The 25,747-nt window shown below is 35.6% G+C and overlaps 1 protein-coding gene across 2 annotated transcripts; it reads left to right on the top strand.

Annotated features, from left to right (window-relative positions):
• Window positions 1-2,019: 2,019 nt before the first annotated feature.
• LOC132308082 (E3 ubiquitin ligase PQT3-like) lies at window positions 2,020-21,350 on the top strand. 2 transcript variants are annotated; one of them, XM_059806057.1, is made up of 16 exons: window positions 2,020-2,386; window positions 2,590-2,674; window positions 10,558-10,633; window positions 12,212-12,345; window positions 16,675-16,727; window positions 16,806-16,881; window positions 16,963-17,105; window positions 17,392-17,562; window positions 17,646-18,020; window positions 18,214-18,261; window positions 18,372-18,412; window positions 19,244-19,334; window positions 19,419-19,617; window positions 19,999-20,130; window positions 20,371-21,075; window positions 21,297-21,350. In XM_059806057.1, the coding sequence occupies exons 1-15, from the start codon at window positions 2,218-2,220 to the stop codon at window positions 21,047-21,049; spliced, it is 2,472 nt and encodes an 823-aa protein (XP_059662040.1). In that variant the 5' UTR covers window positions 2,020-2,217; the 3' UTR covers window positions 21,050-21,075; window positions 21,297-21,350. The 2 variants fall into 2 exon arrangements, with proteins under 2 accessions (XP_059662040.1, XP_059662039.1); XM_059806056.1 differs by having other exon boundaries at window positions 20,371-21,350.
• Window positions 21,351-25,747: the final 4,397 nt, after the last annotated feature.

The raw sequence follows: 25,747 nt of genomic DNA, 5'->3' as shown, positions 1-25,747 counted from the left end.
AACATTACAAATTATTATATCACGTAAATAACTTGAATTAGCGAAAGCAATTTTGTCGCATAGCCAAATTATATTCAAAATACACACCTAATTTTATTTGAGATGTGTAAAAGAAAAAGAAGTTATCTTTCAAAAAATTTAACAATCTATTGCCTTCCCATAATATACAAAAAATATGGGATAATTCCATAAAAATGGAGTTTTCGAGGTCAAAGACATAAGAATGAAGTCAAAATTAAGTTTTCCAAATTAATAAATTTTATAAAAGTGTGACGTGGACATGAAAATTTATTATACGATCATATTTTTATTTATAAAACACCATTATCTTATATCTAGAGAGAGAAACCCATCGGTGGCAACTTTTCTTCCCAAAGAAATAACCAACAATCCTATTTGCCAACTCTCTTTCACCCACCTTACCAACAAACCCATTTAAAAAAAAAAAAAAACTGCAAATCTTTGTTCTTCCGCTCAGGTTCCCTCCAAAACATCTTTTGCCTCAAATCCGATTTAAACCCAAAATCCATATCATACAAAAAGAAAAATCAAGATCCAAGCTGAGACTAAAAAACCTAACACGAAACATCATGAAAAAACCAACACAATCCTCTGTAACGGTCGATCTACAGCTCGTCAATACAAAAGGTTGATGCAAATGCTTGTGGATCCATAAGAAATCTTTAAGTGGGTCTGTGAAATCCAAATCATATCATAAAAATTGGAATATTCACAAATGAGAATTAGGCCTGTCTCCATCTTCCGGTAAGGTTTATAGTATCAAAGTAACAAATATCTAACTTTTTTACTTTTTTAAAAAAATAATAATAATAACAAATATCTCTTAATTTCTAGGGTTTGGTTGGATTTGGCGACGTCGGTAATTTTGACAGTGTGTTTCGGGAGTTTAAGGAAGGAGGAGCTACCCGAGAATGAAAGTCTGAGAGGATTGACATAAATGGGTTTCTCTTTCTAGATACGAGAGGGGTAGTAACATAATTTCATAACAACTCTCTAGATATGAGAGGGGTAGTAGCATAATTTCATAACAACCATAGAAGGGTATTTTGGGAATAAAAAAAATAATGTATAGTAATTTTCCATGTCTAATTCAGACTTTCATAAACTTCCATTAATTTGGAAAATTTTATTTTGACTTCATTTTTTTGTCCTTTGACCCTCAAAACTCCATTTTTATATAATTATCCCCAAAAATATTGAGTTGTTTCAAATTAGTTGATTGACCAATGGTTTTAAGTATTTAAAATATCAATAATTAAAAGTAAGTTTAATCCAATATTAATCAAGGGTCTCGTGGTCTTGTGTCATCTTCGCTGCTTGTTAAAGTGCATGGTGAGGATTCAAATCTTGGTGTGTGAATTTCTTACCAATAATAATAATAAAAAATTCCAATATTAAATTAAGACAAAAGAATATTATTCATGTTAAATTAAGTAAAAAATAAGTATTATTTTCTCACCAAGTTAAGACAAGTCTCGAGTTATAGTATTTAAAAAAAATGCATTCATTTATCTTTGACTTAAAAATGAAATTATATATGTAAGTAGGGACGGATCTAGAAATTCATATGAGGGGGACAAATTTATATATTGAGATTTTTTTATAATTTCAATAGGAACAATTTTAAAATTTTATAAAATATAAATACAAAAATATACAAATTTAAGAATATAAAATGCGACAAATTTATATATTGAGATTTTTTCATAATTTCAATAAGAATAATTTAAAAATTTTAAAAAATATAAATACAAAAATATACAAATTTAAGAATGTAAAATACAATAACAAAAAATTTCCCCACCATACATCCGCATGTAAGAGAAAAAGTAATTCATATATAATAATTAAAAAAGGTTGATATATTTGTATAAAGGGTATCTCGTAGAATTAATTTTTAAAAATTACATCTAAATATAGAACATGCAAATAGGACAAAATTCCGCATTCACGCGCACGACACGTGACTTAGCCCTCTTTTGTAACCGCTTCACGGTCGCTTTTTAGGTTTCCCACCATCTTCCTCGTTTCTTACGTACTGTTCCTTCCCCAAAACCCAAATCTTAAACACTCTTTGCATATAACAACTCTATCTACCCCTCTATCGCTATATACATACAGTATAGTTTGGTATACAGATTTATCGTATCCCTATTCATGATCTGAGATTTTTCCGTTCGCCGATTTTGCTCAGCCATGTCCATCCGATTCAAATTCAGGAGCTCCGCGAGCTTCGATTCGGTCGACATCGAAGGTCGTTCCTCAATCTCAGTTCGGGACCTCAGGTCCAAAATTGTTCGCCAGAAGAAACTCAACATCAGCCAAGACCTCGATTTGGTCTTCTCCGATGCCACCACAGGCCAAGGTGAGCCTCTTTCTCTCCAACTCACCTCAATTCATTTGTTTTTCCGTTAACTTGAGCTTGCTTGCCGAAAATTATCTGATTCCTTTGGTTTTAGTACGATTGTTCATATACACGCGTGCTGTAAAATTTGGGAATTGATATGTAATCTAACTGATTACTGTTTGTTTCTGGGCTGTGATTTTCTTCTTTTGGATTGAATTCAGAGTACAATGACGAAAATTTCCAAATTTCAAGTGGTTCCAGTGTAATTATTAAGAGAGTTCCCTCGGGATCAGTCCCTGCAGTGAGGTAAATTTCTCACAGTTTGATTTAAATTGCTTTAGTAAAATTTTCTAGTTTGGAAAATCTTTATAGAAACAATGACGGATGATAACAATTTTTGATGATTTTGAGATGAAATTTTGAAACAATGGGAATGTGTTGAGAATATAGATTTTTTTGTATTAAAAATGATAAGTGCAGCTATAACTCTACGACTGAACCGGCCGACTGATGTGGAGAGCAGTGATTGAGACTGAACTGACCGACTGATGTGGAGAGCAATGATTAAATTAAAGTAGATGTCTGTTGTGGTTTGAAATTTATAACATAAATTGTGATTGGTTTGTTAAGAGCAGTCAGCTGAAAATTGGTATATGTAGTTTGCTTATATAGCACGACTGTTTATGTATTGATGCATCATGTATCTGACGTGATACCTGCTTATTTTGTTGGTACATGTAGTTCTATAGATGTACTAGCTTATAGAACACAATCAGCTGTATGCATGAGTGGTTCCTAATAATACGTGGCCTGATTACATAAGTCAGGAAATCAACTTGAATATGTATAGAACGTGAGCATGCACAAGTGTTGAAAGCAAGGCAATGTTGGGCATTTGTGCCAGAGCACCAATTATCGCATTGATAGATGATTTTTGCTGTTAATCTTGAACAAGTTTTGATAATATCATAACATAAAATAGAAAGGCTGGGAAGCCCTTGATGCTGCATTTTTGGATAGTGCCTATGTTGTACATCTATATAATAAGTTGGAAGGATATGAGGTGTACAATTACTTATCCTATTTGATCTCTTCCACTTTCCCATTTACAATGTTATATCCTTCTTTCTCCGTACAATAAACGCATGGATGGACTTGTATCTACTAGTCTCTGTGCAAATTTATTATGGTTAATTTTGTTGAGATTTAAGAAGCAAAGTTGGAGAAAGTTTGGGGATCTTTTGAAGTTCAATTGTGATTTTCTTGACCAGCAAGAGATTAGCTTTCCTTTTATACTAGTGTAGCATCGGTAGATACTACAATGCCTATTTTGTGTATAGCCATGCTGGAGGACTCCGTAGATGGAGACTTTATAGGAGATGTTTTGTGGAACATTTATGAACTACTTATTTTTATGGGGAAATTTCAGTGACCTTTCTTGAAGTTTGGGATTATTACATTAACATTCAGTTCGTTTAGGAAAAAAAATTCTATTTTTTTCCTGATTATATGCATTGATATTGTTGTTAATACCCTTCCATCATAACTCATTGCTTTCCAATTCTCTTTTACTTTAACTCCTTAACCCACCATCCTCAACACTAAGGAGTTGAATGGAGCGGATTCATGTGGATCTAAGTCCATGTTTAAATTTTATTGTCAAGATCTATATTTGGATCCGAATCAGGGTTGGATCCTAATTCCTATGTATAAGATCTGCATCTTGTCCATATGTTGCGGAAAAGATCCTAATAGTGTAAATGCTTGGTTTGGGTTGGATCTTGGGTGAACTCCAATCCAATTACAAACTATCCGTATCTAGATTTAATCCTAAGGGGTTGGCTCAGGTGGTTAAGTGTAACGGGCTGGGTGCTCAGGTGGTCGGGGCACTCTGCCTACCCTGGGTGGCACACTCGGACACCTCTAGGCTGCCCGTTTAGCATGACACTGGATACTGGGTCTGGCTTTGATACCAGCTGTAACAGATCGGGTGCTTCGTGATCCGACCCAAAAGCTTAAGCTATTAGGTGGGACATCCAAATTATATATACCCATTCACTTCCCCATCCGGATCCAATGTGGGACAAGTTTCCCTTGTAATAGTAAGTCACTTGGCCCTGGCAGTGTTGTTTGTGCTTGAGGCTCAGGTCTAGCGCTTGTTGTTATCCTAGGTTTACTGATGTTTACTAGGCCCACGCCTCGGTTGCACCTCATCCTGTTTGTCAGGCATGCCCTAGCTGATTTTTTTGAAAAAACTATAATTATTCTATTTCTTAAGTCAAAAAGGGTACTTTTGGCAACTTAATAAACAAATAAGAAAGTCCAAGCGTTCGAGAGAAGAAACTTTTGTTCAAAGAATAAACAAATAAGAAAGCCCAAGAGTCAAAGCGTCAATCGAATAGAGAAAGAGTGAGACGTGAGACGAAGCCCTAGTTGCAGAGATGAACGACGAAGTCATGTCAGTTCTTTCTTCTTCTTCTCTCTCTTCTCCTCTTCTCCTCTCTCCTCTCTTCTCCTATACTCTTCTTATCTTTGTTTACATCTCTATCTTTGTCTAGTTCTCTTCTCTTTTAGTCTTTTTTTGTTTTGGCGGGGCTCGGTTTTTTCTTTAACACTTTCTCTCTCTTCTCGTCTACTTCTCTCTTTTGATCTACTTCTTCCGTCTCTGCGTCTTTTTTTTTTTTGGCTTTATTTTTTCTTTTCTTTTCTTGTTAGCAGTTTTATTTATTTATTTATTTTTGTTAACAAATTTATTTCTTTTTGTGCTATGTTTTGCCATTCAAAAAAACAAATTCTACTTTGCCTTTCAAGAAAACAAATATGTGATCTGTTTTATGGTTGTTGGATGCTTGTTTAGTTGATGTATTTACGTTTTTATATTTGATATTAATTTTTACAATATTGATATGACTTATGAGATATGAATGTTTTTATGGTAGTTTAAATTTTCAATAGCACGTCTCACTTCACTCAGGTCGCCGTGCGCTTCACGCCTAGGCTTCAAAGGACCTCTAGTGCCTCGGGCCTTTAATAACACTGGCCCTGGTCCCTCAGGAAGCATCAGGTCTAAAGTTCGACTCCTTTTGGTGCAAACAATTCCTTTGAGGGGGGTGTGTGAGTACCAAGGGAATTTTTTTTTTGACCTTGATGGATCTTCCCTTTGAAGATCCACATTCGATTCATTTTAGGATTCAGATTCAAGATTAAAATTCAAGCACGTTATGATGGACTTCAAATTGGATGGGATTTGGTTCAAAATCAACTCTATTTCAAGCCCTACCCACCATGTCCCGAACCATAATCTTTTCTTATTTCTTCTTCATTCTTTCTCCAAGCAATTCTCGACTGTTGTGTCCATCAATTAATATAACTAACACTAATCTCCACTGTTGTAATCATGGTTGTACGAAGTTCAATCCATGACCATCATTAATCAACTACCACCACCCACAACATCAAAGGAGCATCCTCCACCTTCCAATTTCTCTTAACAATCCTTTCCACTATTATCACCTCTCGCATTTAACTACCTCCATCATCCAAAACCCCCCAACCAGTTGAGTGGAGAACGTCATGCAAAACCCACCATTTAGTTATTGTAACCTTAAGGCCATGTTTGGTGTGAATGAATGGAATCAAATGAAGTGGGAATGGAATGCTTTTGTTTTCATTATTTAGTTACTTTAAAGTTGGAATGATGATTCTTTCTCATTCTTCGTGAATGGTGATTTTCACTAATTCATTCCACTTTCCAACTAAAGGAATGACCATTCCATTCCCACTTTAAAAATAATAATAATAAATAAATGAATAAAAAAAGTATTTAATGAAATGCCGGCTACATATATATATATATACATATATATACATATTTATATATGTTTTACAAAAATAAGATGTTTTTCTGTGCAACCAAACATGGGAATGAGAATGGTCATTCCATTCTTATTCCATTCCCATTCCATTCTCTGATTCGTTCCATTCCCACTTTATTTCATTCAACCACACCAAACTAGCCCTAAGAGTTGAGCCAACCTAAGAGCATTATAACGTCTTTCAAAGCAAGCGCTTTGAAAATAAATTTGTAGAGATCTTGCTAATGATGTTTCCATCTTAATAACACCACCCCATTGTGCGTTATTACAATATTTACACTTCAAATTCATTCCAACTTTACAACCCTTATCATTATTGATGGAGGTTCAATGATCCCATGGTGGATCACTACTTCATTTTCCTTTTTGCTTAGCGACTCTTTTTGTTTTGTTTTTTTGGGTGAAAGTGAGAAATTCAAACACCAAATAAAGTAATCATCCCAAAAGACAAAAGTTATCTAGACCTTGGTAAATCAGCTACAATCATGGTTTGCAGATGCTGATGTGGTTGCCTCCCATATCAACTCTACGCAACTGAATCGGTTATTGCATGTGTGATTTTTTTTCATTCTCGCACATAAGCCCAAAACACACACTGATACGATACTTATAATATAATTCAATAAAATGGATATTTAGTGAATTTAATGATTTTTATTGAATTTTTTAAGGCTATTTAACACACAACCTATTTGTATATTCTAAGTCATTGTCATAATAAAAAAGGCTTAGTAATTACATTTTTAGTACACTAATGAATAATAATACTCTCTCCGTCCCATAAGAAGTGTCACTTTTAGAGAACCGTGATTCACACAAATTGAACTGACACGGTTCCTATTAACGACACTTTTATTGGGACGGAGATAGTAGATTTAAGCTTGAAAGAAATGAAATTTCATACCATGTTTAACATATTACAATCAAAAGTAAAAGAAAATTATGAATCAATATATATATATATATATATATATATATATATTATAAAGGTGTATATAATATACTCCCTTTGTCCCAAAATACATGTCCTGCATGGGGAATCCAACTTTTTATGGTAGTGGAGTTTTAATAGTTTTTTATTGTATTGATAAGAGTGAAATTTCAAATATGTCCTTACTAAAAGACAAAATAGTGCTCCGTAATTAGTGCAGTTGTTTAGTTAAAAGGATAGTTTGGAAATGTTATTAAAAATAGTACATTCAATTTTGGAATGGGACATGTTTTTTTGGGATATCCCAAAATGAAAAGATGGACAAGTATTTTGGGACGGAGGGAGTATGATCATATTTATTATTTATATACCAACATTGTATTATTTTCTTTAATATATTGTGTATGCCTTTAATGTTTAAATGAAATGTTTTATATTGACACAGACAAATATGAACTTTGACGAATTTCTAAATAATTCATTATATACTATAGTGTGTTGATATATAATTACTTAGTTAATATAGTTAATACTTTTTGTTGTAGTGTTTAATGAAAAATTATTAAGATTAAATAAATAACCATTATTGAATTACATAATAATAAATGAAAGAGTTGCTCAACTGGTTTTGCTCTTAACCAAATACATTTATTTTATTTTAAACTGGAAGAACAAGAAATGGTATAAATTTTATTGTAGTAGTATTAGTATTAAAAGCTTATTGTGGCTCAACGGTTAAAACTATCCCCATCCACACCGTAAGCCGGTTTTCGATTCTCTCTATATGCATATTATTTTCTTCCAAAATACAAACTAGCTGGCTGGGACTTGGTTGGCCGGGTTGGCAAGCCCAAACTGCCTGCTACTCGTCCGAGTTGGTCAAGATTACCGAGAATCGGCCGGTTTGTTGCCGAATCGGACAATTCGGTTATGAAATCAGTAAGCTTCCTGGTACATCGGGGAGTACCGTTATCGGTACCCCAATTTCTGTTGTGAACCGGCTGGTTCGGCGAACCATGGCTTCAATAACTCTGTCGTGAGTTCTCCAGACCTTGGTAAATCATCTTCAATAATTCTGTTGCGAGTAAGAACATGTGGTAGAAGCTTGTTTTCAATTGGTGTTTTATGGAGAGAGATTGAATTTTTTATTTCTTTATAAAGAGCCCTAGAGATATCCAATAATAAAGGAAAAATAGGAAAGAAAGGTGAAAGGTAAGTATATTTATGCCCTAAAGCCCTTAGAAAGGACTTTGCAAAGCTTATTTTGGCCAATGACCTGGTCCAAGCGTCCTCTGGTTTAAAGGTACCTCTCGTCCTTGTTGAAAGGGTTATCCGTAGGAGCGCGTCTCTTTCAGAATTGCCAGTCGAAAGATTGCATCATCCCCCTCTTACATAAAATCCTAGCGAACAAGGGGAAAAATCAGAGCACATTATTTTGGCTTAGGTTTGGCATGCTCCCAAATTTCAGTGACATTTGGAATTGTGGTTCTAATCCAATCAAATTGCAAGATTCATGTTGCGGATATGAATGCAAATTCTAGGGGCAGCAAGAGTGAGATTTTTACAACCATTAAGGTTTTTTGATGGTGATGGGTTGTAGTCTTGTTGACGTGGTGTTTACTTCTGGAAGAGATGAATTTGTTTGGGCAGATTTTAAATTTGTATTATTATTATTGGGGGTGGGGGTGGGGGGTATTGTATCTACAATAAGGCAGGAAGAGAAGTAAAAAAATCAGTTTAACCATGAAAATTCGATTAAATAGAAGTGAATATGATGATGTTAAGGGTTCGGTTGTGGTTGGTAGTGATCATTAGAAGGAAATACAGAGATCAGTGATGATAGATACATAAATAGGCTGTATAGTGGCACCAAGACCCGCTAGAGAATGGTGGTGATAGATGCAAAATTTCTATTTACCCTCGTGAACACCATTTAGCCATGTGGCTGACATAGAAGGCCCATCTGATTGTTGATCAAGCCTAGTCTCAGTGTAATAAGCTCTATCGTCAGGCAGCTCATTGAAAATTTCCGTTTTAGTACATATTCTGTAATCAGATATACTTTTTTGGGTTTTGGGTTGTAATTTCAAAGGCAAAGGTGTAAAGCATGCAGTCTCTTGTGATTTTTAGCATCTATAGATTGGGCCTTTTGACGTGAACAAGACTAGGGTTCGATGATGAATTTTCTCAATTTTCCTTCTTTTTTATGTAATTTATTTTTATTGGTTTTCTGTTCTCGTTTAGGAGGCTTTTCTTACTGGTTAGAAATAGACGCAAGCCTAGTTATCTAAATTGACCTTTCTACTGGAATTGATTGCTGGTGTCTTTTCATGTCAATTGCCTCATTGAATTTTTTCTTATTTTGGAAACCCATGGTCTGCAGCTGTAGAATTTGATGGAACAAAATAATAAAGGCATCCAAATATATTAGTGGGTTTGGAACTGATGCATGGAAACACGCTGCAAATGAAAATCCCAGAAGAAAAGAAAGTTTGGGGGGGTGGGGGTGGGGTGGGGTGTTGGATTAGGAAACTAAATTGAAGCAGAAAATGAAGATGAAGGGGCTGAAGCGTACCAGAAAGTTTTGTTTGAACTTTCAAAATGATCATCCCATTTCTTTGGTCATGAAGAACCTTCTTGATAAATGGCAATATAATTGAGGGATGGACTGCAAATCATTCTCTAAATTTGTATTATAATCTTGGAAGAAATTTATGACCCCACTACAGGTTGTCTACCAAAAGCATGGGGCTGCTTTCGTTTGATACCTTTTTAAAATGAGCTGAAAGTTGATCTCACATTTGTCTTTTTTGCTGTGTGTGCATATGAACATGCATGTTATCAAGCTGCACTCAAGCTATTTAAGAACAGTTAGGTTCATTCTAGGTAACATCAATTTTACATAAAAGATGATTACTTTGTGGAAAATTTAGTTGCCTGTAGGTGTCATTAGAATTCCAAAATTCAGGATAATTAATAAAATCTCCTGTCATTATATAGAATGTGGAGAATTATATTTTTCTTCCTGAGTTGAGTTACATATTTAGTAGGTAATAGTTATTATACAGAATATTGAGAATTACATTTTTTTTCCCTGAATAGAATCACATATCTAATAGGGTAATAATTTAATCATTTTAATTTTTTCACTGGTTTTCCAGTTTCATTCTATATCTTGTAAATTTTCCTGTTTACAGTTTAGAACAACTTAGGAACTATCCGATCAAACATGGTTTCTGTAATTATATCGTTCATGCACATTGAGACATGGGAATGGCTATACTTATGATATAGTTTTAAAGCTGTCAATTTATTTATATATATATATATACATATTATTTTTTATCTCCATGTTTCTCTTACATAATTCAACTTTGTCTCAGGGCACCATTCAATTCGGCTGAGAATTTGGGGATAAAAGACTCCAATCACGCTAATCCCATTGGATATATTCCTGTGGTACGGAAAAATAATTTACTGTTCGGTGCATTCTCTCTTAAATAATGTTATTGACAGTAAAGATTTTGTTTGACATTACTGCTCACAAAAGTCTTTTTGCAAGTTTAAAGGTGCTTAGTCCATCACATTGTTCATTTCAAGTCTGACCACTAGTTTTATGTACTTTCTGGAGGAAGCAAAAAAGAGAAAGGCACTAACAATGGATTTTATAATAACTTGAACATCTTTACGTTCTACCATTGGTGGGAAAATGACTGCCACCTTGAACTGTGTCCTTGATGCAGTGTCCTCTGAAATCTCTTCATGTTTACATGTTTTTCTGTTCTATTTCATGGCCACCCTATAGATTACAGTCTTTATGAAATCCTCTCTCTATCCCAATTTAAACATCCGTTGGGGGAATTTAACTTTTTAAGTAAGTGGCAGTCAATGCATTCACATTGTGTTGGTGAAGATCCTGCTGGCCTTGCATGGGCAGGTGGACAACACTGCGTAATGACATTGTTTTGGAAAAGATGGATTTTTCATATTTCTTTAATATATTGATTTGTGTGCAAATTTTTTTTTTATTTTTTTATAAAGGGGTAGTTTGGGAGGGATTTTTTTCCCAAAAAAATAAAATTTGGGGCTGAAAAAAAGGGTGCATCGACTTTTCCAAAGGGATATTTATTTTAGAACATCCAAAATGGAAAGAGGGACATTTTAATTTGGGACTAAAAAAATATCTTGTAGCCTTTCTACTTCTTGATATTCATCCTTATCATCCTTGTCTTAATCCCATACGAATAGAGATGGTAGCATGAATTCTCTTTTTTATGATAATTCTGGTCGGCCTCTTTCTCTTACCTTTTGTGCGAACTAATCTTCCTTTTCTTATTGTCGCATCTATAGGTCTTCATTCTATTTGTCTTATTTTTCTCAGTAATGGGCACCGCTCTTGATTTTATCTCTTTCATTAGTAACCCTATCTCATCTAGTTACTCCAATCATCCATCTTAACATTCTCATTTTTGTTACATAAAGGTGGCGTTCTTTTTTCTTTTTCAAAGCCCAACATTCTATCCCATATAAAAGAATGCCACTAAGTTGTCTCCATTTTATCCATCTTGACCAAATTCTACTAGTTATATCACTATTTATTTCCCCATCCTTTTGTATTATTGATCCTAAGTGTCGAAAGTAGTTATTTTGCATAATCCTTTAGTTCTGGAGTGTGATAATTATATCATCAATTTATAGTCTTTATTTATTAAACATGCATTCCATATATCCAGTTTTGGTTCTACTGATCTTCATCAATCTTGTCGATTCTAACACATTTCTCCACTTCTCTAGTTTAATTGCTAAATTCTATTTAGAAGTGTCAACTAGCACTATATCATTTGCAAATATCATGCATCACGGAATGTCTCATTCGAAATCATTTGACATGGGCTCATCATCGATCCTTGGGGCAATCCTACATTTATAGAAGACTCACTAGTCTCACCACATGTAGAACGAACTCTAATTTTTGTGTTCATTGACATATCCCGAACTCTAGTGTTTCTAGTTCTTGAAATTCTTCATTTTAAATAGAATGCAGAAATGGACAACTTTGATGACTTTGGGGTTGACCTGTGTCCCGTTCCCGAGGCTGGCTTATCTGACTCCGATCTTGAATTTGAGAAGAACACCATTAGCAATGAAAAGGCAAAGAATGCAGCTACAAGGTATAACTGTGTTATTGACGTCTCTCTCTCTCTATATATATCTATTTATCTATCTTTCTATCACTTTAAGTGCAGAATTGGCTTGCATTTGTTACTCAATATATAAATATATGTGTGTAAATTATATATATATATAAATATATTAGTACAGCAGTCAAACTAATTCTTACATAACTTTTTCTTTGGGTTATAGTCGAGCTTAGTGTTTTTTCGTTGCACATAGGTGGCTCATTTCATATGGATAAGGTCTTCTTTTTTCTTTTTCTTTTTTCTTTTTTGGTTGTAGTCTGAGTTATATGTAGGTTATACCATAAACATATTGGATTCTATTGGTCTATGTGGCAGGCTGCATTATTTAGCCCATGTTCTGAATTTTTTAGCTTTCATGTGGATGCTGAAGTGATGGTTTAGTTAAGGCTTGGCTGAGTTAGTTCTCTGTCTCAGGTTCAAAAAAATATTAGTATATTTTTTTTCTCAATTTACTAGAAACAGTGAATCAATGGGAAATGAGGATTGGTTCGTGTATGAATAATTTGAGTTTTCTCATGAATATCTTTAATGAACTTTAGATATGTACTACAATTTATTTATTTATTTTTGGTTGGTGAAGGATGTTATTACCCGGTAGTGGTCCCTCTAATGTCAGCTGCTTGGTGGGGCAAACTGGATGAAATACTAACCTTTGGAATTATATGCTTAGAGTAGTTGTTAGCAAACTTGAACCTGTGTTCTTATTTGCATTTGCACTTTTTGCATTGTACTGGAGCAATGGCCCCTAGCACCAGTGACTTGATTTGGCTTTAAATTTTGTTAGAAACTTGTGGGGAGAATTTGGATGCTATCACATTTGTTATAGAAGCTAATCTAGGTCTTGAATGATATTTTACTACTTTTTTTTTTTTTTTCAAGCTTGTTTTGTTAATTAGGATATATATATATATTTTTTATCTCTGTAAGTGATCTTTGTTTAGCGACAACCGATATAAAGTAAGACTTTAATCTCGACATAGTGGGGATCTAGGATGAAGAATTTGGAGCTTGTTAGTTGGATTTACCATGTGGATGTTGCATTTTGATCTATTTCCTTTATGAGTGGTATTAGTTAGGTGACGAGTCCATTTTGAAAATCTTATTATTAAAATAGAGGGGATTTTGGATGAAGAATTTTTAATTTTTCTCAAGTTGGAATTACCAATCTTCGTAATCATAAAGCAAAGCTTAGGTGAGCTGATGTAGGATGGGTCATTAAGTAAGGTAATGAAGGATGCCTTGCAATTAAAAAATGGTGCGCTTTGTAACTTCTATTTTATGGAGTTTGTTGAAAAGAAGTCAAAGTTATGGCATAAGCATGGAATAAGGTTTATATTGGTTGAGGGTTTGAGCTAATTTTGATGTGAGATCATGGAAGAAAACCTTGCTGGAATTTCTGGACATTAAGGAAAAGTCAGGGTATAGGGGTAGAAATGAAGGTGCACAAAAGAACCGGAACCAGAACCAGAACCAGAACCGTGAGAACCGGAACCGTTTTTTCCGGTTCTCACGGTTCCGGTTCCAGCCCGTGGGAACTGGTAAGAACCGGAACCGTATATATATATATATATAGATTAAGACTAAAGTAAATTCAGTGACTAAACTCAGTTACTCATAGACCTAGTCATAGTCTCAGCCACGTGGTCACTCGTACAGCCACAAAAAAAAAAGTGAAAAACTTATCTAAAGACTAAAGTCTAACCTAAAGTCTCATCTCATCTCTTTCAAGCAAACCCTCGCCTCCCCTCATCTCAAGCTTCCTCGACAGTCATCGCCCTTGCCGAATCTCAAGCTTCCTCGATAGTCATCGCCCTTGCCGAATCTCAAGCTTCCTCGAATCCTCATCGCCTTCGGCGCCTTGCCTCCTCTCATCCTCTCATCTTCAGATTGTGGCTTACAGCCTTACAGCCTCTCATCTTCAGATCGCGGCTTACAGCCTTACAGCCTCTCATCTTGATTCTTCAAGCAGTATCTCATTCATCCTCTCATTTTTTATTTTGAAAGGTTATTCAGAATTTCAGATTTCAGACTATCAGTTGATTTATTACCAAGGGATGGCTGTAATATTATAGAATTTATACTATCAGTTTTTTTTTTTTTTTTTTTTGTATTCTGTTAATTGTTTTAGCTATGGGCTCAACAAAGCCTTCAAATCACTACTGATTCTACTGAACACGGGAACAAAACAGCAAACAGTTGGTTCCAGTGGAACCGAACTGTGAGTCACGGTTCGGTTCCGGTTCTGGTTCCATTTTTAAGGAACCGTTGTGAACGGTTCCGGTTCCGACCGGAACCGAACCGTGTGCACCCCTAAGAAATATTGCCAGTTGGGGTCAATTTTATGATCAAAGGGTCATGGTGATTGAGGGGTTGGTTGTGGCACTTCCTTCTGCACCATAGCAGTTGAAATTGAAGTAAAGAAGTTGAAAAAGATAAGAAGGGAGAAGCTAAAATTAGAATTTGGGTCTCATGTGTAATAGACTGTCATTTAATTTTAAACAGAATTCTCGCTGATGGCTGATCAACACTTCTTAAGTTGTCTCTACAAGACTAGCTTATATAGTGACACGAACAATCCAAAAATAAGAACTCTCTAATTCAGAAATCCCTTTTTATAACTATTCCAAGTGAATGAAAGACTAGATAAAACTCATAATAGAGCACCATTCTAACCTAGAAACTGTGCAGAAGTTGTTGTAAAAATCGCTAATATATGGAATTACTGAAATGCCCCTAAAATGGAATTTATTTTATTTTAAATATTTCTATTCCTATATCAAGGTTTTATAGCCAAGTGGGTTCAAGTAAATTCCAAGTAAAGCAGTTCCAATGGTGGGGCCAACAGGAATTTCTCTTTCACTTTTAAGATGTTGATTTCCACACAAGCTCTCTCTCTCTCTCTCTCTGTATCTCATGCTTTCCTTGACTTTACTCATTATATTACTTTATGTATATCATGTTGGGTCACATGTCCTATTCCCCTTAAGGTACCCATGTGGATTACAATGCTACAAGCGCAAGGATATGAGAAATATGTGTCTAAATTGGAAACATTGATGCCTTGTGTGGGATGTTGGAAGAAAAACAAAAGCCCAGGTTTGATAGCAAAGAAGGGTTTCCTAAATTTTACTTTTCAAAAAAAAGAAAAAAGGAAGGGTTTCCTAATTTTTAGAGGAAGATATCAGCAATTTTTTTTTTTTCATCACATTTTTTTCACCTTGTCCCATTTAGTTAAATTTTAATCTAGTATATCATTTAAAAATAACAAAACTATACATTCAATTATTCTAACGTGTCTATGTACCAATATGAGACCTTTACACACATTTCTAACCAAGTCCATGCATCCTGAGACTTGGGATTTAGGAAGGTCCAACATTTAGATATATACCTTAATAAAATACTTGTACTTGAGTCCATTCAACATAGGTTCATGGTTCTTCATCATCATCATTGTCCTTACCTTTATCTCATATGGTGTCTGGCACATGAATTTTCCATTTCATTCTTTTCTATCACAAGCACACCTTCTATTTTATTTAATTTAAAAAAATCATTTCTAATTATTTCATCACATAAGAGTTTTGGTTAGCCTCTTTGTCTCTTACTTTTTATGCAAACTAATCTTCCTTTCTTACTGGGGCATCTGCAGGTCTACGTTGTCTATGACCATACCACACAAGTCTACTTTCTTTTATTTTATCTAATAGGCGTCACTTGTAGTTTTTCTCTCGAATGTTGATTATTAATCCTATGTCTTCTAATCATTTCAGCTACATAAATGCATTGTTCTTGTTCTTTCTTTCTTTTTGTTTTTTTTTAACAACAACAACTTAAAATATATCCAACAGTCAACTGATTCTGGTTTTGATAATCCTGGAGTATTGTTCAATTGACATGCATTTAGCAAGATGCAACACCAATTGACCACAACTATCCTGTTAGTTGATTATGCACAACTGTATTAACTTTTAGTACTGTGCTTTGTTATATCTACCACTCTGCAAGTCACTGGTCTTTGTTTGAAACTGGCAAGAGGGAATGTGTTGCCATTTATTTAAGTTAAATGTGATGCTGTCTATAGGAATCTAAAATTTCAGTCTGCCAAAGCCTTTACCCTTACGTGACTAAGAATTCAACCCCCTCCCCCCTCCTTTTTTTTTTTGGCGCGCTCATGTGTGTGTGTAATATGCGCATCAATGTTTTTGGTATATCTTCGTTTCATCCATTTTTCTGATTTATTTTTTCTTACACAAGTTATAATACTTGTTATTAATTCAGATGTTCTGTGCGATCCAGGTTAGGATGTCAAAAGCTTGAAATTAGTGATCTCAGTGAGGCTGTTCCAGGAGGTGAAGGCAAATTACTCTGTATTTCTTTACACGTTTTTGTTTGTTTTTAGACTTACCATGTTACAATGTTAATGGCAGGTTGTAATCGTTGTGGCACAGAAGAAAATATTCCTCAGACAAAACCAAAAATTGAAGACCATATAAAGTTGGAAAAGTAACTTTTGTTCATGCACAATCTCTTTCATTTTTTTTCTTATGATTCAGTTTCAAACACGTAATTATTATTTTACTGCAGGAATCAGCGGGTGGTCAATGATGCCAAGTGTCCTGCTGTGCAAAACTATGATTTGCCATCAGAACTGAAATGCTCTCTGTGCAACACGTTTTTCAAAGAGGCTGTGATGATACCATGCTGCCAGCACAGTTTTTGTGAAAAATGTAAGTTCTTTTTGCAGTCGTAAGCTTTCATCAGCCTAATATATTGTGTTCATAGTAGCCTTCTTAAGTTGAAGGCCATCTTTAGGGGCATACATCTCCAGACACTAAATTCCACATGATCATAAAACCCTTTTGACGCTTAAAAATGTTGGAATAGGTCTGAATTCAATTTTCTGATATAACAAAATTTTGCAGCCCATTTTTTCTGTGGAAAGTATGACAGAGCACATTGGTTCTTGTATCACTTGCATTAACATTTGAAATTTTGTCCATGGGATGGGTGCAGGTATACGTGCAGTGCTTTTGGAGAAGGCAAGGTGTCCCAAATGTTCTTCTAGCAAATGCAGGGTGGAAAATTTGTTACCAAATTTATCTCTTAGGCAAGCAATTGAGCATTTCCTTGAGTCTCAAATTCTTATAGGTGATCCTGACAATGCTTTTCAGAAATATGCTCCAGGTGAGCAAATCAATGTATTTAATTATTATTATTATTATTATTATTTTTTTGAGAGAGACTAACTGCTAAAACTTTCAATGCAGATGGAGAATCTGGAATTCAGGCAAAAAATGCTTCTTGTGCTGTGACTATCTTTCGAAGGGAGCCAGACTTGCCGCTTTCTCCCTCTGCAACCGAGAAGGGATCCAATCAAATTATGGCGGAATCTGTGTATCAGTCATTGCACAGAGACAATACTTCTTTTGTGGGCTCTGGTTCCCGTACCAACAACTTAGGTGCTGGTAAAGCTTTGAAATCAGCTTATTTATCACAACAGGTAAAACAATTAGATGGAGAAAGAATTGGGATTTCTCACCGTGCTGATTTCCGAAGTGCACATGAAGACTTGACAGCTGTTCTTGATTTTCAAGGGGAAAACCAGCCAGTCAATTTACCTCAAACCCGTGTGCACGAGGAAGGTATTGGCTTGTGAACTTGGATTGATACGCTCCTGTTGTTTTATGAATATGATATGTTTAGGTTACTTTTGATGTTCATGGCCTAAATTTCCAGTAATATTTGCATCGTTATATTAAATAAGAGTCTGTTTTAATTCTTTGCTCTTCTTGTTTTGGAACTCTGACGTGTCTCTTCATTTGCTATGTTATGCAGCTGATTCAACTTTTAAGAAAATGAGGGGAGTGTGGGTTAACAATGGAGGTAGAATTTACTTGTTGAGTTTTAGTATCTATGTTGCATCATACTGACCTCTTTTGGACATTATTTCCTCATCTATGTTCCGTTATTATAATATGACCATTGTTTTTCAGGTGGAGACAGGAGTTATACAGCTACTGGCAGACACAAAAAGGTAATCAGTTGGGCCAGTAATATCTGTTGTTATAACTAGTACATACCTTTGCTATTCCACAACTAAGAAAAAAAAAAAAACCTTTACTGTTCCAATTATCATTAGCAAAATTTAGTGTCTTGAGTGGTCTTCATAGGGGTGTTTGGAGACCTGGCTTGCATGTTGAGAAGGTCAATAAGCAATTGATGATGACCAATAGAATCTCTTAGAGGATCTTCCTAATATGAGGTTCTGAACCTTCATCAAACTCAGATGTTTCAATGTATTGTAATTAAAGACGTATAATGGATGTGCATGCTTTTTCGCAATTTTAGAGATCTAGTGGCGGAGTTATTATATAGTCTGATTGTTCATCTGTAGAAGCCTTGAATTAGTAGCAGGTTTTGAACCATTGCCTACCTGAGATCTCCATATATTCTCTGCTCAAGGACCTATTTTATGGGTCACCATACTGGATGTTCTTGTCATTGTAGATCTGGTCTTGTTTTAAAATCTATATATTGTTTTTGCTAAAGGAATTTGTGCATTCAATTTGTTCCCCTTTTCTCTCTCTTTTCCCTCATCTAATTCATTTGTGAATCTTTACTTTGTACTCATTTTCCTATTCAGTGCAAAAACCTGTCATTGAAAATTATTCAGGCTCAACTTCTGTATTTGTCATGTTTTGTGAATTCTGTCATTATATAAATCCTTGAATGGGTTTAGCTATTTAGGGTGTAACAATGACATTTAAGAAAAGAAACCACAAAACTATTTAGTGCATTTCATGAAAAGTTTTCAAGGGCACTACGTTTTTCTTCAAGTGATATTGATTTACACTGTTTAATTCAGGGGGATCGTACCTGTTACATGTGTGGTTCTCCTGACCATTTCATTAGAGACTGCCCAGCTGCTTCCAGTCCACATCCTACGCTTCAGACAGGTTAAGATTACTTGTCTTGTTTACTTTCAAATAATTATATGCATTGTGGAAGGCTTATGTGCTATCATATTGATTGTTGTTCAGGAAACACTATCTTTCCAGGAGCTATGCCAGGTTTTGCATCACCTTACTGGAATGGCACTCCATTTACGCCCTTCAGGCCCTTCACCAATATGTATGGCAACCCTGGGTTTATGCCCTACAATGCCACCATGGTCCCTGTTACACCTTACGCAATTCCTTCATATATGCCACCTATGTATGGTGGCATGCCTGTCCCCAGGTAAATTTATTTTATATATAGATATGGCTCCACAGATGCACATTTGTATTTCTTAGTGTTTTAACAGACTGCTTCTGATTCTGTTAGTTTATTTAAAAGTTAATTTATTTGTTAGGATGTGATATTCGCACACCACTTTTACTGTCTTGCATTTTTTTTTTTTTTTTTATTATTATTAAAGAATATGATAATTACCCTAAAAAGGGGAATATAAGTCGTATGAAAGTGTTTTTGAAGAATAATTACTTCATTTATTTTTTTGGAGAAAAAAAAAAGCAGGTCAATGTGTAAGTGTACGAATTTGAAGTTCAGTTCCCTAATTGTAACGTTATGTATTTATGTATTTGGATTTTGACCCTGAAAGTCTGAACCTTCCTGCAGTGGGTTTTTGAGAATGGGAGGTGCGGCACCTCCAGTGGGAACAAGTGCAGAACGCCCTTTAAGCCGTTCAGAGCTTTTGGAGCTTCGGGATTGTGAAAACAAACGGAAGCTTTCAAATGATAGTTTGTTAAGGTAATCTTTAATAGAAACAAGCAATGCAAATGTAGATTGGTGGCCTCAACTCTCTCTCTCTCTCTCTCTCTCTCTTCATTAGATATCCCCTCTTTACTTCTTCAAAACCAACACACAGAATCCACCCTTTTCTGCAAGATTTGTAGAAAAAGGGCCAAACTTACATTGCTTCATTTATTTTCTGATTTAAATCTTTTTAGCATTCTTCTTTTATGTATAAGTAAGAGTTGTGCTTTACAGAGGACAATATCATGATGATGAAGATAATGATTCCGATAACCGCTATGAGCCAGGAAGATCAAACGAGTATAAATCTCATATAGGGAGGGAAAAGAGCGCAAGCTACTCCGAGGACAGCTTTACTAAAAGATCACAAAGGAAATATCGGCATGACATACATTTGGATCGTGACACCCACTCTTTCGATGAAAGACATGAGAAAAAGGCTCGTTCCTCAATTGCTGGAAGAGATAGGAGACCATATCATCCAGAGAGATCAAGTTCAGGAGTAGAAGATATGCCCCATAGCTCTGACAGGGGTAGTGAAGAGAAGTATAAACACCATCATAGAAGCTCCAAAAAGCATGAGAGAAGGGGACACTGCACTGGCGATTCAAGTCGGAGTAGGCATCAAACCAAAAAAGAAAAAGATATGGAAAATAGAAATGTCGAGTCTGATGTCAAAGGAGCTAATCGGAAACGTCATGGCCACTCAGAATCTGGTTTGGAACCAAGTTCTTCCGGCGATCAGAAGAAGCATCGTAGAGAGAAGCATTTTGGCTATGGTTCCAGACATTCTAGGCACAGCTCGAAGCCCCATGGTGACGTGTTATGTAATGACAGGTGGCAGATGGTTGGTGGCTCTGGTGAGGACAGCGAGGAAGGCTATCGTCACCACAAGCGGAAAAGGGTTCACTAAAATAAACGACAGGCATGATTTCAGAGGTAAATGTGTATATAGTCGCATACATTGACTTAAATGATCCATGTGATACCCTTTCATTTTAAGTAGATATTTTGTATCAACCTGGTTTTAGAATTACCTCTAGTTTCTCATCTTTTTCCACCTAGAAGTGATGGATTATAAAGGCGCACAACATATTTGGACACATGTAGGCTTGTTAGATTCTAATTTGAATTCTTCTCTGTTGGCTTTGTTGATACAGATATATTAAAGTGGTCGGCTTATGGACAGTAACATCATGATTAAGCTTTGTTAATTTTTGCTAACCCTCTTCACTTTTTTAGTGCGAAGTGCTGGTGCTAGCAAAAAGTTTTGGCCAGATGTGTTCTGGTTATCAAAAATAGGGTTTGGATTCTATATATGCGCTGCCCAAACACCTTTTTGCACAGAGGTATTGAAGCTGACGGAGGTATGTTTTTTGAATCAAAATTTAATCTTCCCTTTCTAATTCCAAGTAACTGGACCTCTTTCCTCTGGAGAAGTGGCTCTTCTATATCCTCTTGAATTGGTTCGGTTCAGCCCACTTTTAATATGCAAGTGAACCTCAAATCGCGGAAATTATATTTTTTCTTTTTTGAGTGTGTGCACACCATAGGTTTAAACTTCAACGAAGCTTGGCAGGAGGTTTTCCATTCAGAAAATAGTTAGTTTAAAGTTAAGTTTTGAGTGAAGTCTTTTAGTGTTCCTCAGATCTTTGTTTATAGGTTTGTTGTCCGAAAAAGGGTTTTATCCCCCCTTTTCATTTGTCTTTTTCTTTCTCCTGCTTTGTTTGAGTGGTCGAAGGCTATTGGGTACCAGCTGAGTTCTTGAACCATTGAATGATCCCTGACTGACACCCACTTAGTTGTGCTCTCTTTAACAGATATATATATATATATATATATATATATATCTGTTTTTTTTTTTCTTTTCTTCGTGGCATAACTAGAAATTTGTTTTAGTTCTTATTATTGTACTCTCTTAAAAAACTAAGGTGTATTTTCCTGGAGATCAGTCATGCTTGTGTGCCTGATTTGATATGGTATGGAGACATGGCTTAATATAGGTGCAACTTCTTCTCATCTTTAGGAGTGAAACCATCACTCTAGCCAGATACAAGAGGAGGATTAAATTCTTAATTTTGAACTTGTTCACATCATTAGGGCATGCCATTTTTCTAGTTTGAGGTTTGGTGTGATCTTTGGGCTTTTGATGGCAGAGGAAGATGAATTCAGACAAGGTCCTGTACTGTTTATACTTATGGGGGTGGTTACTCGTGTAGATTTGGCTGGGTGCTTTTTGACCATGAAGCTACTAACAATTTTGCATTTATTTATTTTACACACAATTTTGCCTTGGCTGGGGCTAAAATTCCTCACCTCCCTTTTGGGAGGAGAGGTTATACCACCTAAGCCAGTGACCTGGTGGTACATGAACTTATGATATTGTGCGTGTGCGTGTGTGTGTGTGGGGTAGGGGTTTAACTGTTGAACACTGATGTGAAATATCAAAGGTTCTCAAGATCTCCTTGTCCTGTACCTTGTAGCGGGACCGGGACCGGATAATGTCTCTTTATGTATAATGGCAGTGAGTCAGACCTCCCTTTCTATGGGGTGAGATCTTGATACAACCTTGGACCCCCGGCCAGCATTTTATCCAAAGGGGCATGCATTCAAAATCATTGGACCCAAATGAGTCAATGACTTGCCATTGAATAAGTAATACAAATGGGATTTTTCTAGGAGCACGTTTCACACTTTTTTTTATATAAATTGATCAGCGAGTCCACTGAAATTGAGCAGTCAATACCCTGATAAAGGGATTTAATTATGCAGTTACATTAAATTATTTGGTGTCATCAAATGGGCCCTGCTGAAACGTTAATTAAGTTGCTGGTGTGATGAAACAAAATCAAGTGGAATTGAAGGTGCAATATTTTATGCTTTCAACTCTTAGTAATATAACTCAGCTTGGGGAATTATCATCTGGGACAAAGCTGATTTGCAAGTCCAATTTTGCTTTTATTTTTTAGTTGCAAGTTAAATTCATAGTTTTTATTATATACTTGTTGGTTCAAGGATCAATTTAGTCATCAATCTTGTACGAGGAGGCACCCTCATCATTATGAGTGGCAACAAGCGCTTTATTCTTGATAAATTGCAACTGCATACAGACATCTCTAAAATTTACCATCTTTTGTTGGGCTATCACCAGATTAAAGTGGAATTGAAGTTGCGACTTCTTTTTTCTGAGTCCCAATTAATAGGGTAGAATGCGCTCACTCAAATCCACTGCAGGAAAGGGTGCTGAGGAGCAGGTTTACTTTGGAATGTATTATTTCCAGAATTTGATATCAATTTTTAGGAACTTGATATAGGTGGATTTAAGAACTTGGTTAGCATTTGGAGATAAACTTCTCCTCTTCACTAAGTTTTAGAATGCTTAAATTTTATTTAATTTTGGGGCTTTAATGCTCAAAAGAATTTCCAAAATTCAAGCTTTTTTGTTGACTGCTTATTTAGTTTGTTGTAGCCGTTCTACTAGAACTAGTATCTGTGGCTGAGAGTCGCACAGTATTTAGAGCTAATGGACCGATGGTCATTGCCCGAGGTGCAGATTGTCGTTTCATTTTCGACTTCGACGGGATAACATGTTATTATATATAATATATTCAGTATATTCTCCGCTGCTGGGATTTTTTGGGGGTTGTTTGGTTTGGGGTTTTATACTTCACTCATCGAGAGAGGGGGAAAAGAATACAAAAGTTGGAGGGTTTTTGCCTTTCGGGGGTGTCGATATATTTGGGGGAAGAAGAATATGTGGTCATGAGGATGCTAAATGGACAATCTTCGGCACTCACCTAAGGCCATTTGGTTGAATTATTGGATTCAAGTAGGAAAATATTAGTTTTAGTGGTGAAGGTGTTATCATTGGGGTTTGGTGGTTGATCTATTTTTTTGAGTTGGTGGAACAAGTCAAATGATTGGTTTTGTACTTTAGAAAGAATAAATTGTGAATGTTACTGTCGTAATAATTTGCATTTTTGCCGAATTCACCAATTAATGATTTAATAGTAATTTTGACTTGTTCAATAATAGTATTATTGAGACAGCATTGTTTGAAAAAAAAAAAAGGGGGGGGGGGGGGGGGGGGGGGGGGGGGGGTGGGGGGGAGTACATACTGTTTAATTTTGGTGGTCAATAACATGATGTTTAATTTTAGTGGTCAAGACGATGTCAGTGGTCTGGTGGTGGTTAAAAAGTTGAGATTTTATTGTTTTCGTAAGAGAAACAAGCCAACCAGTAATGTTTAGTTTTAGTGGTCAAGATGATGGCCTAGGAAAATAACGTATTGTTTAGTTTTCCGGGTCTAAGATGATGCATGTTTAGTTTTATTGGTCGAATGTTGTCCTTAGGTTTGGTGGCTGATAAAAAGTTTGATTTATTGTTTTGAGTGAGTGAATAATCCGATTATTTTTATTCAATAGTATTATTTGAAACGACTACGTTCCGAAAAAAAAAAAGAAGGAAAATTATTAATATTGTGGTTGGTTTATTGTTCCAGTAGGTGGAACAAGTTCGGGTCCAATAAAATCCGCGTGGCAGCGTCTCCTAAACAGCAGAAAGTGAAATAGGCATTCTATTGTATCGGAGCATCTGGGTTTGTTGATTATGTTCACTTGCTCTTCTTGCCCTTATTATCCTTTCTTTCAAGCTTACTCCTTATGAGATTTTTTGCCTGGCCTAACTGGTCACGACATCTTGTCTTGGAGTTTTGCCATACCTATGCTTGCTTTAGTTTTCTCCCATTCGACGATGGGCCGCTTTGTAAGTTGGGGTCCCGATAGATCTCATGCCCATACCGATAGACAGACGAAGTGAAGGCATAACAAACAGGTTTAGCCATAGGAAAGCAACCTGTGGCTGGATTGAATCCTGCTCTATTAAGATAATATAGAATGGCCTCAACTCGATCTCGAGCCCACCTAGGAAATAACATTTATAGCATAATCTCAAATTGCCGAGATTACGTTTTCAAATATTAGCGATAGAGAAAATAAAGAATAAAATGTAGAAGTAGAACTAGAGGTAGTACTAATGAAGAATTCAAGGAGCTTTCTTCCAAGCCTTAATTGCGAGACAATTGGAAACCAATACTAATGAAACAATTGGCCTGTGGACCGGCCTATATAGCGGGCAAGCCTGGGGAGACAAATGATTGTATGTTCGGGTTTGGATAATTTATTATTGGGGGCGACAATGCTTGGGAAAAAAAAATGGAAAAATGACATAGTGTTTATGACGGGGATGGTGCATAAGAAGTGAATTTATTGTATAAGTGCAAGAAGCCAGCTAGTAAGTTTCGAAAAAATAATATGCTTTGCATGTTCGTACATAAATAATTAGCATACTTTTGACGAATTTATGCAATAGGATTCAGTATTAGTGGCCAAAATGATGTCATTGGTTTGGTGGTGGATAAGTTGATTTATTGTTCAAGTGCGATTGTTGTAGGTTAAGTTTGCATACGTTCTTGAATAATTCGCATACTTCTGGTAAATAAGAAAATAATTTAGTTTTAGTGGTCAAGATGATGTCGTCCAAAAATAGCATAATATTTAGTTTTGAAAAATAATAGAATGTATACTTAGTGGTTGAGATAATGTACTTATTT

Source organism: Cornus florida, unplaced genomic scaffold (genome assembly GCF_030987335.1).
Source record: "Cornus florida cultivar Cherokee Brave unplaced genomic scaffold, ASM3098733v1 CherokeeBrave_3.0.0_Hap2_Chr05, whole genome shotgun sequence".
In the NCBI taxonomy this organism is placed as follows: Eukaryota; Viridiplantae; Streptophyta; class Magnoliopsida; order Cornales; family Cornaceae; genus Cornus; species Cornus florida.
Note: the sequence above shows the minus strand (reverse complement) of the source record. Positions and strands in the feature narration are given on the sequence as shown.

Coding starts and splice junctions, on each gene's coding strand:
- LOC132308082 (XM_059806057.1), top strand. CDS start 2,218: ATGTCCATCCGATTCAAATTCAGGAGCTCCGCGAGCTTCGATTCGGTC. Junction 2,675..10,557: donor GGATCAGTCCCTGCAGTGAG/GTAAATTTCTCA, acceptor ACTTTGTCTCAG/GGCACCATTCAATTCGGCTG. Junction 10,634..12,211: donor CCATTGGATATATTCCTGTG/GTACGGAAAAAT, acceptor CATTTTAAATAG/AATGCAGAAATGGACAACTT.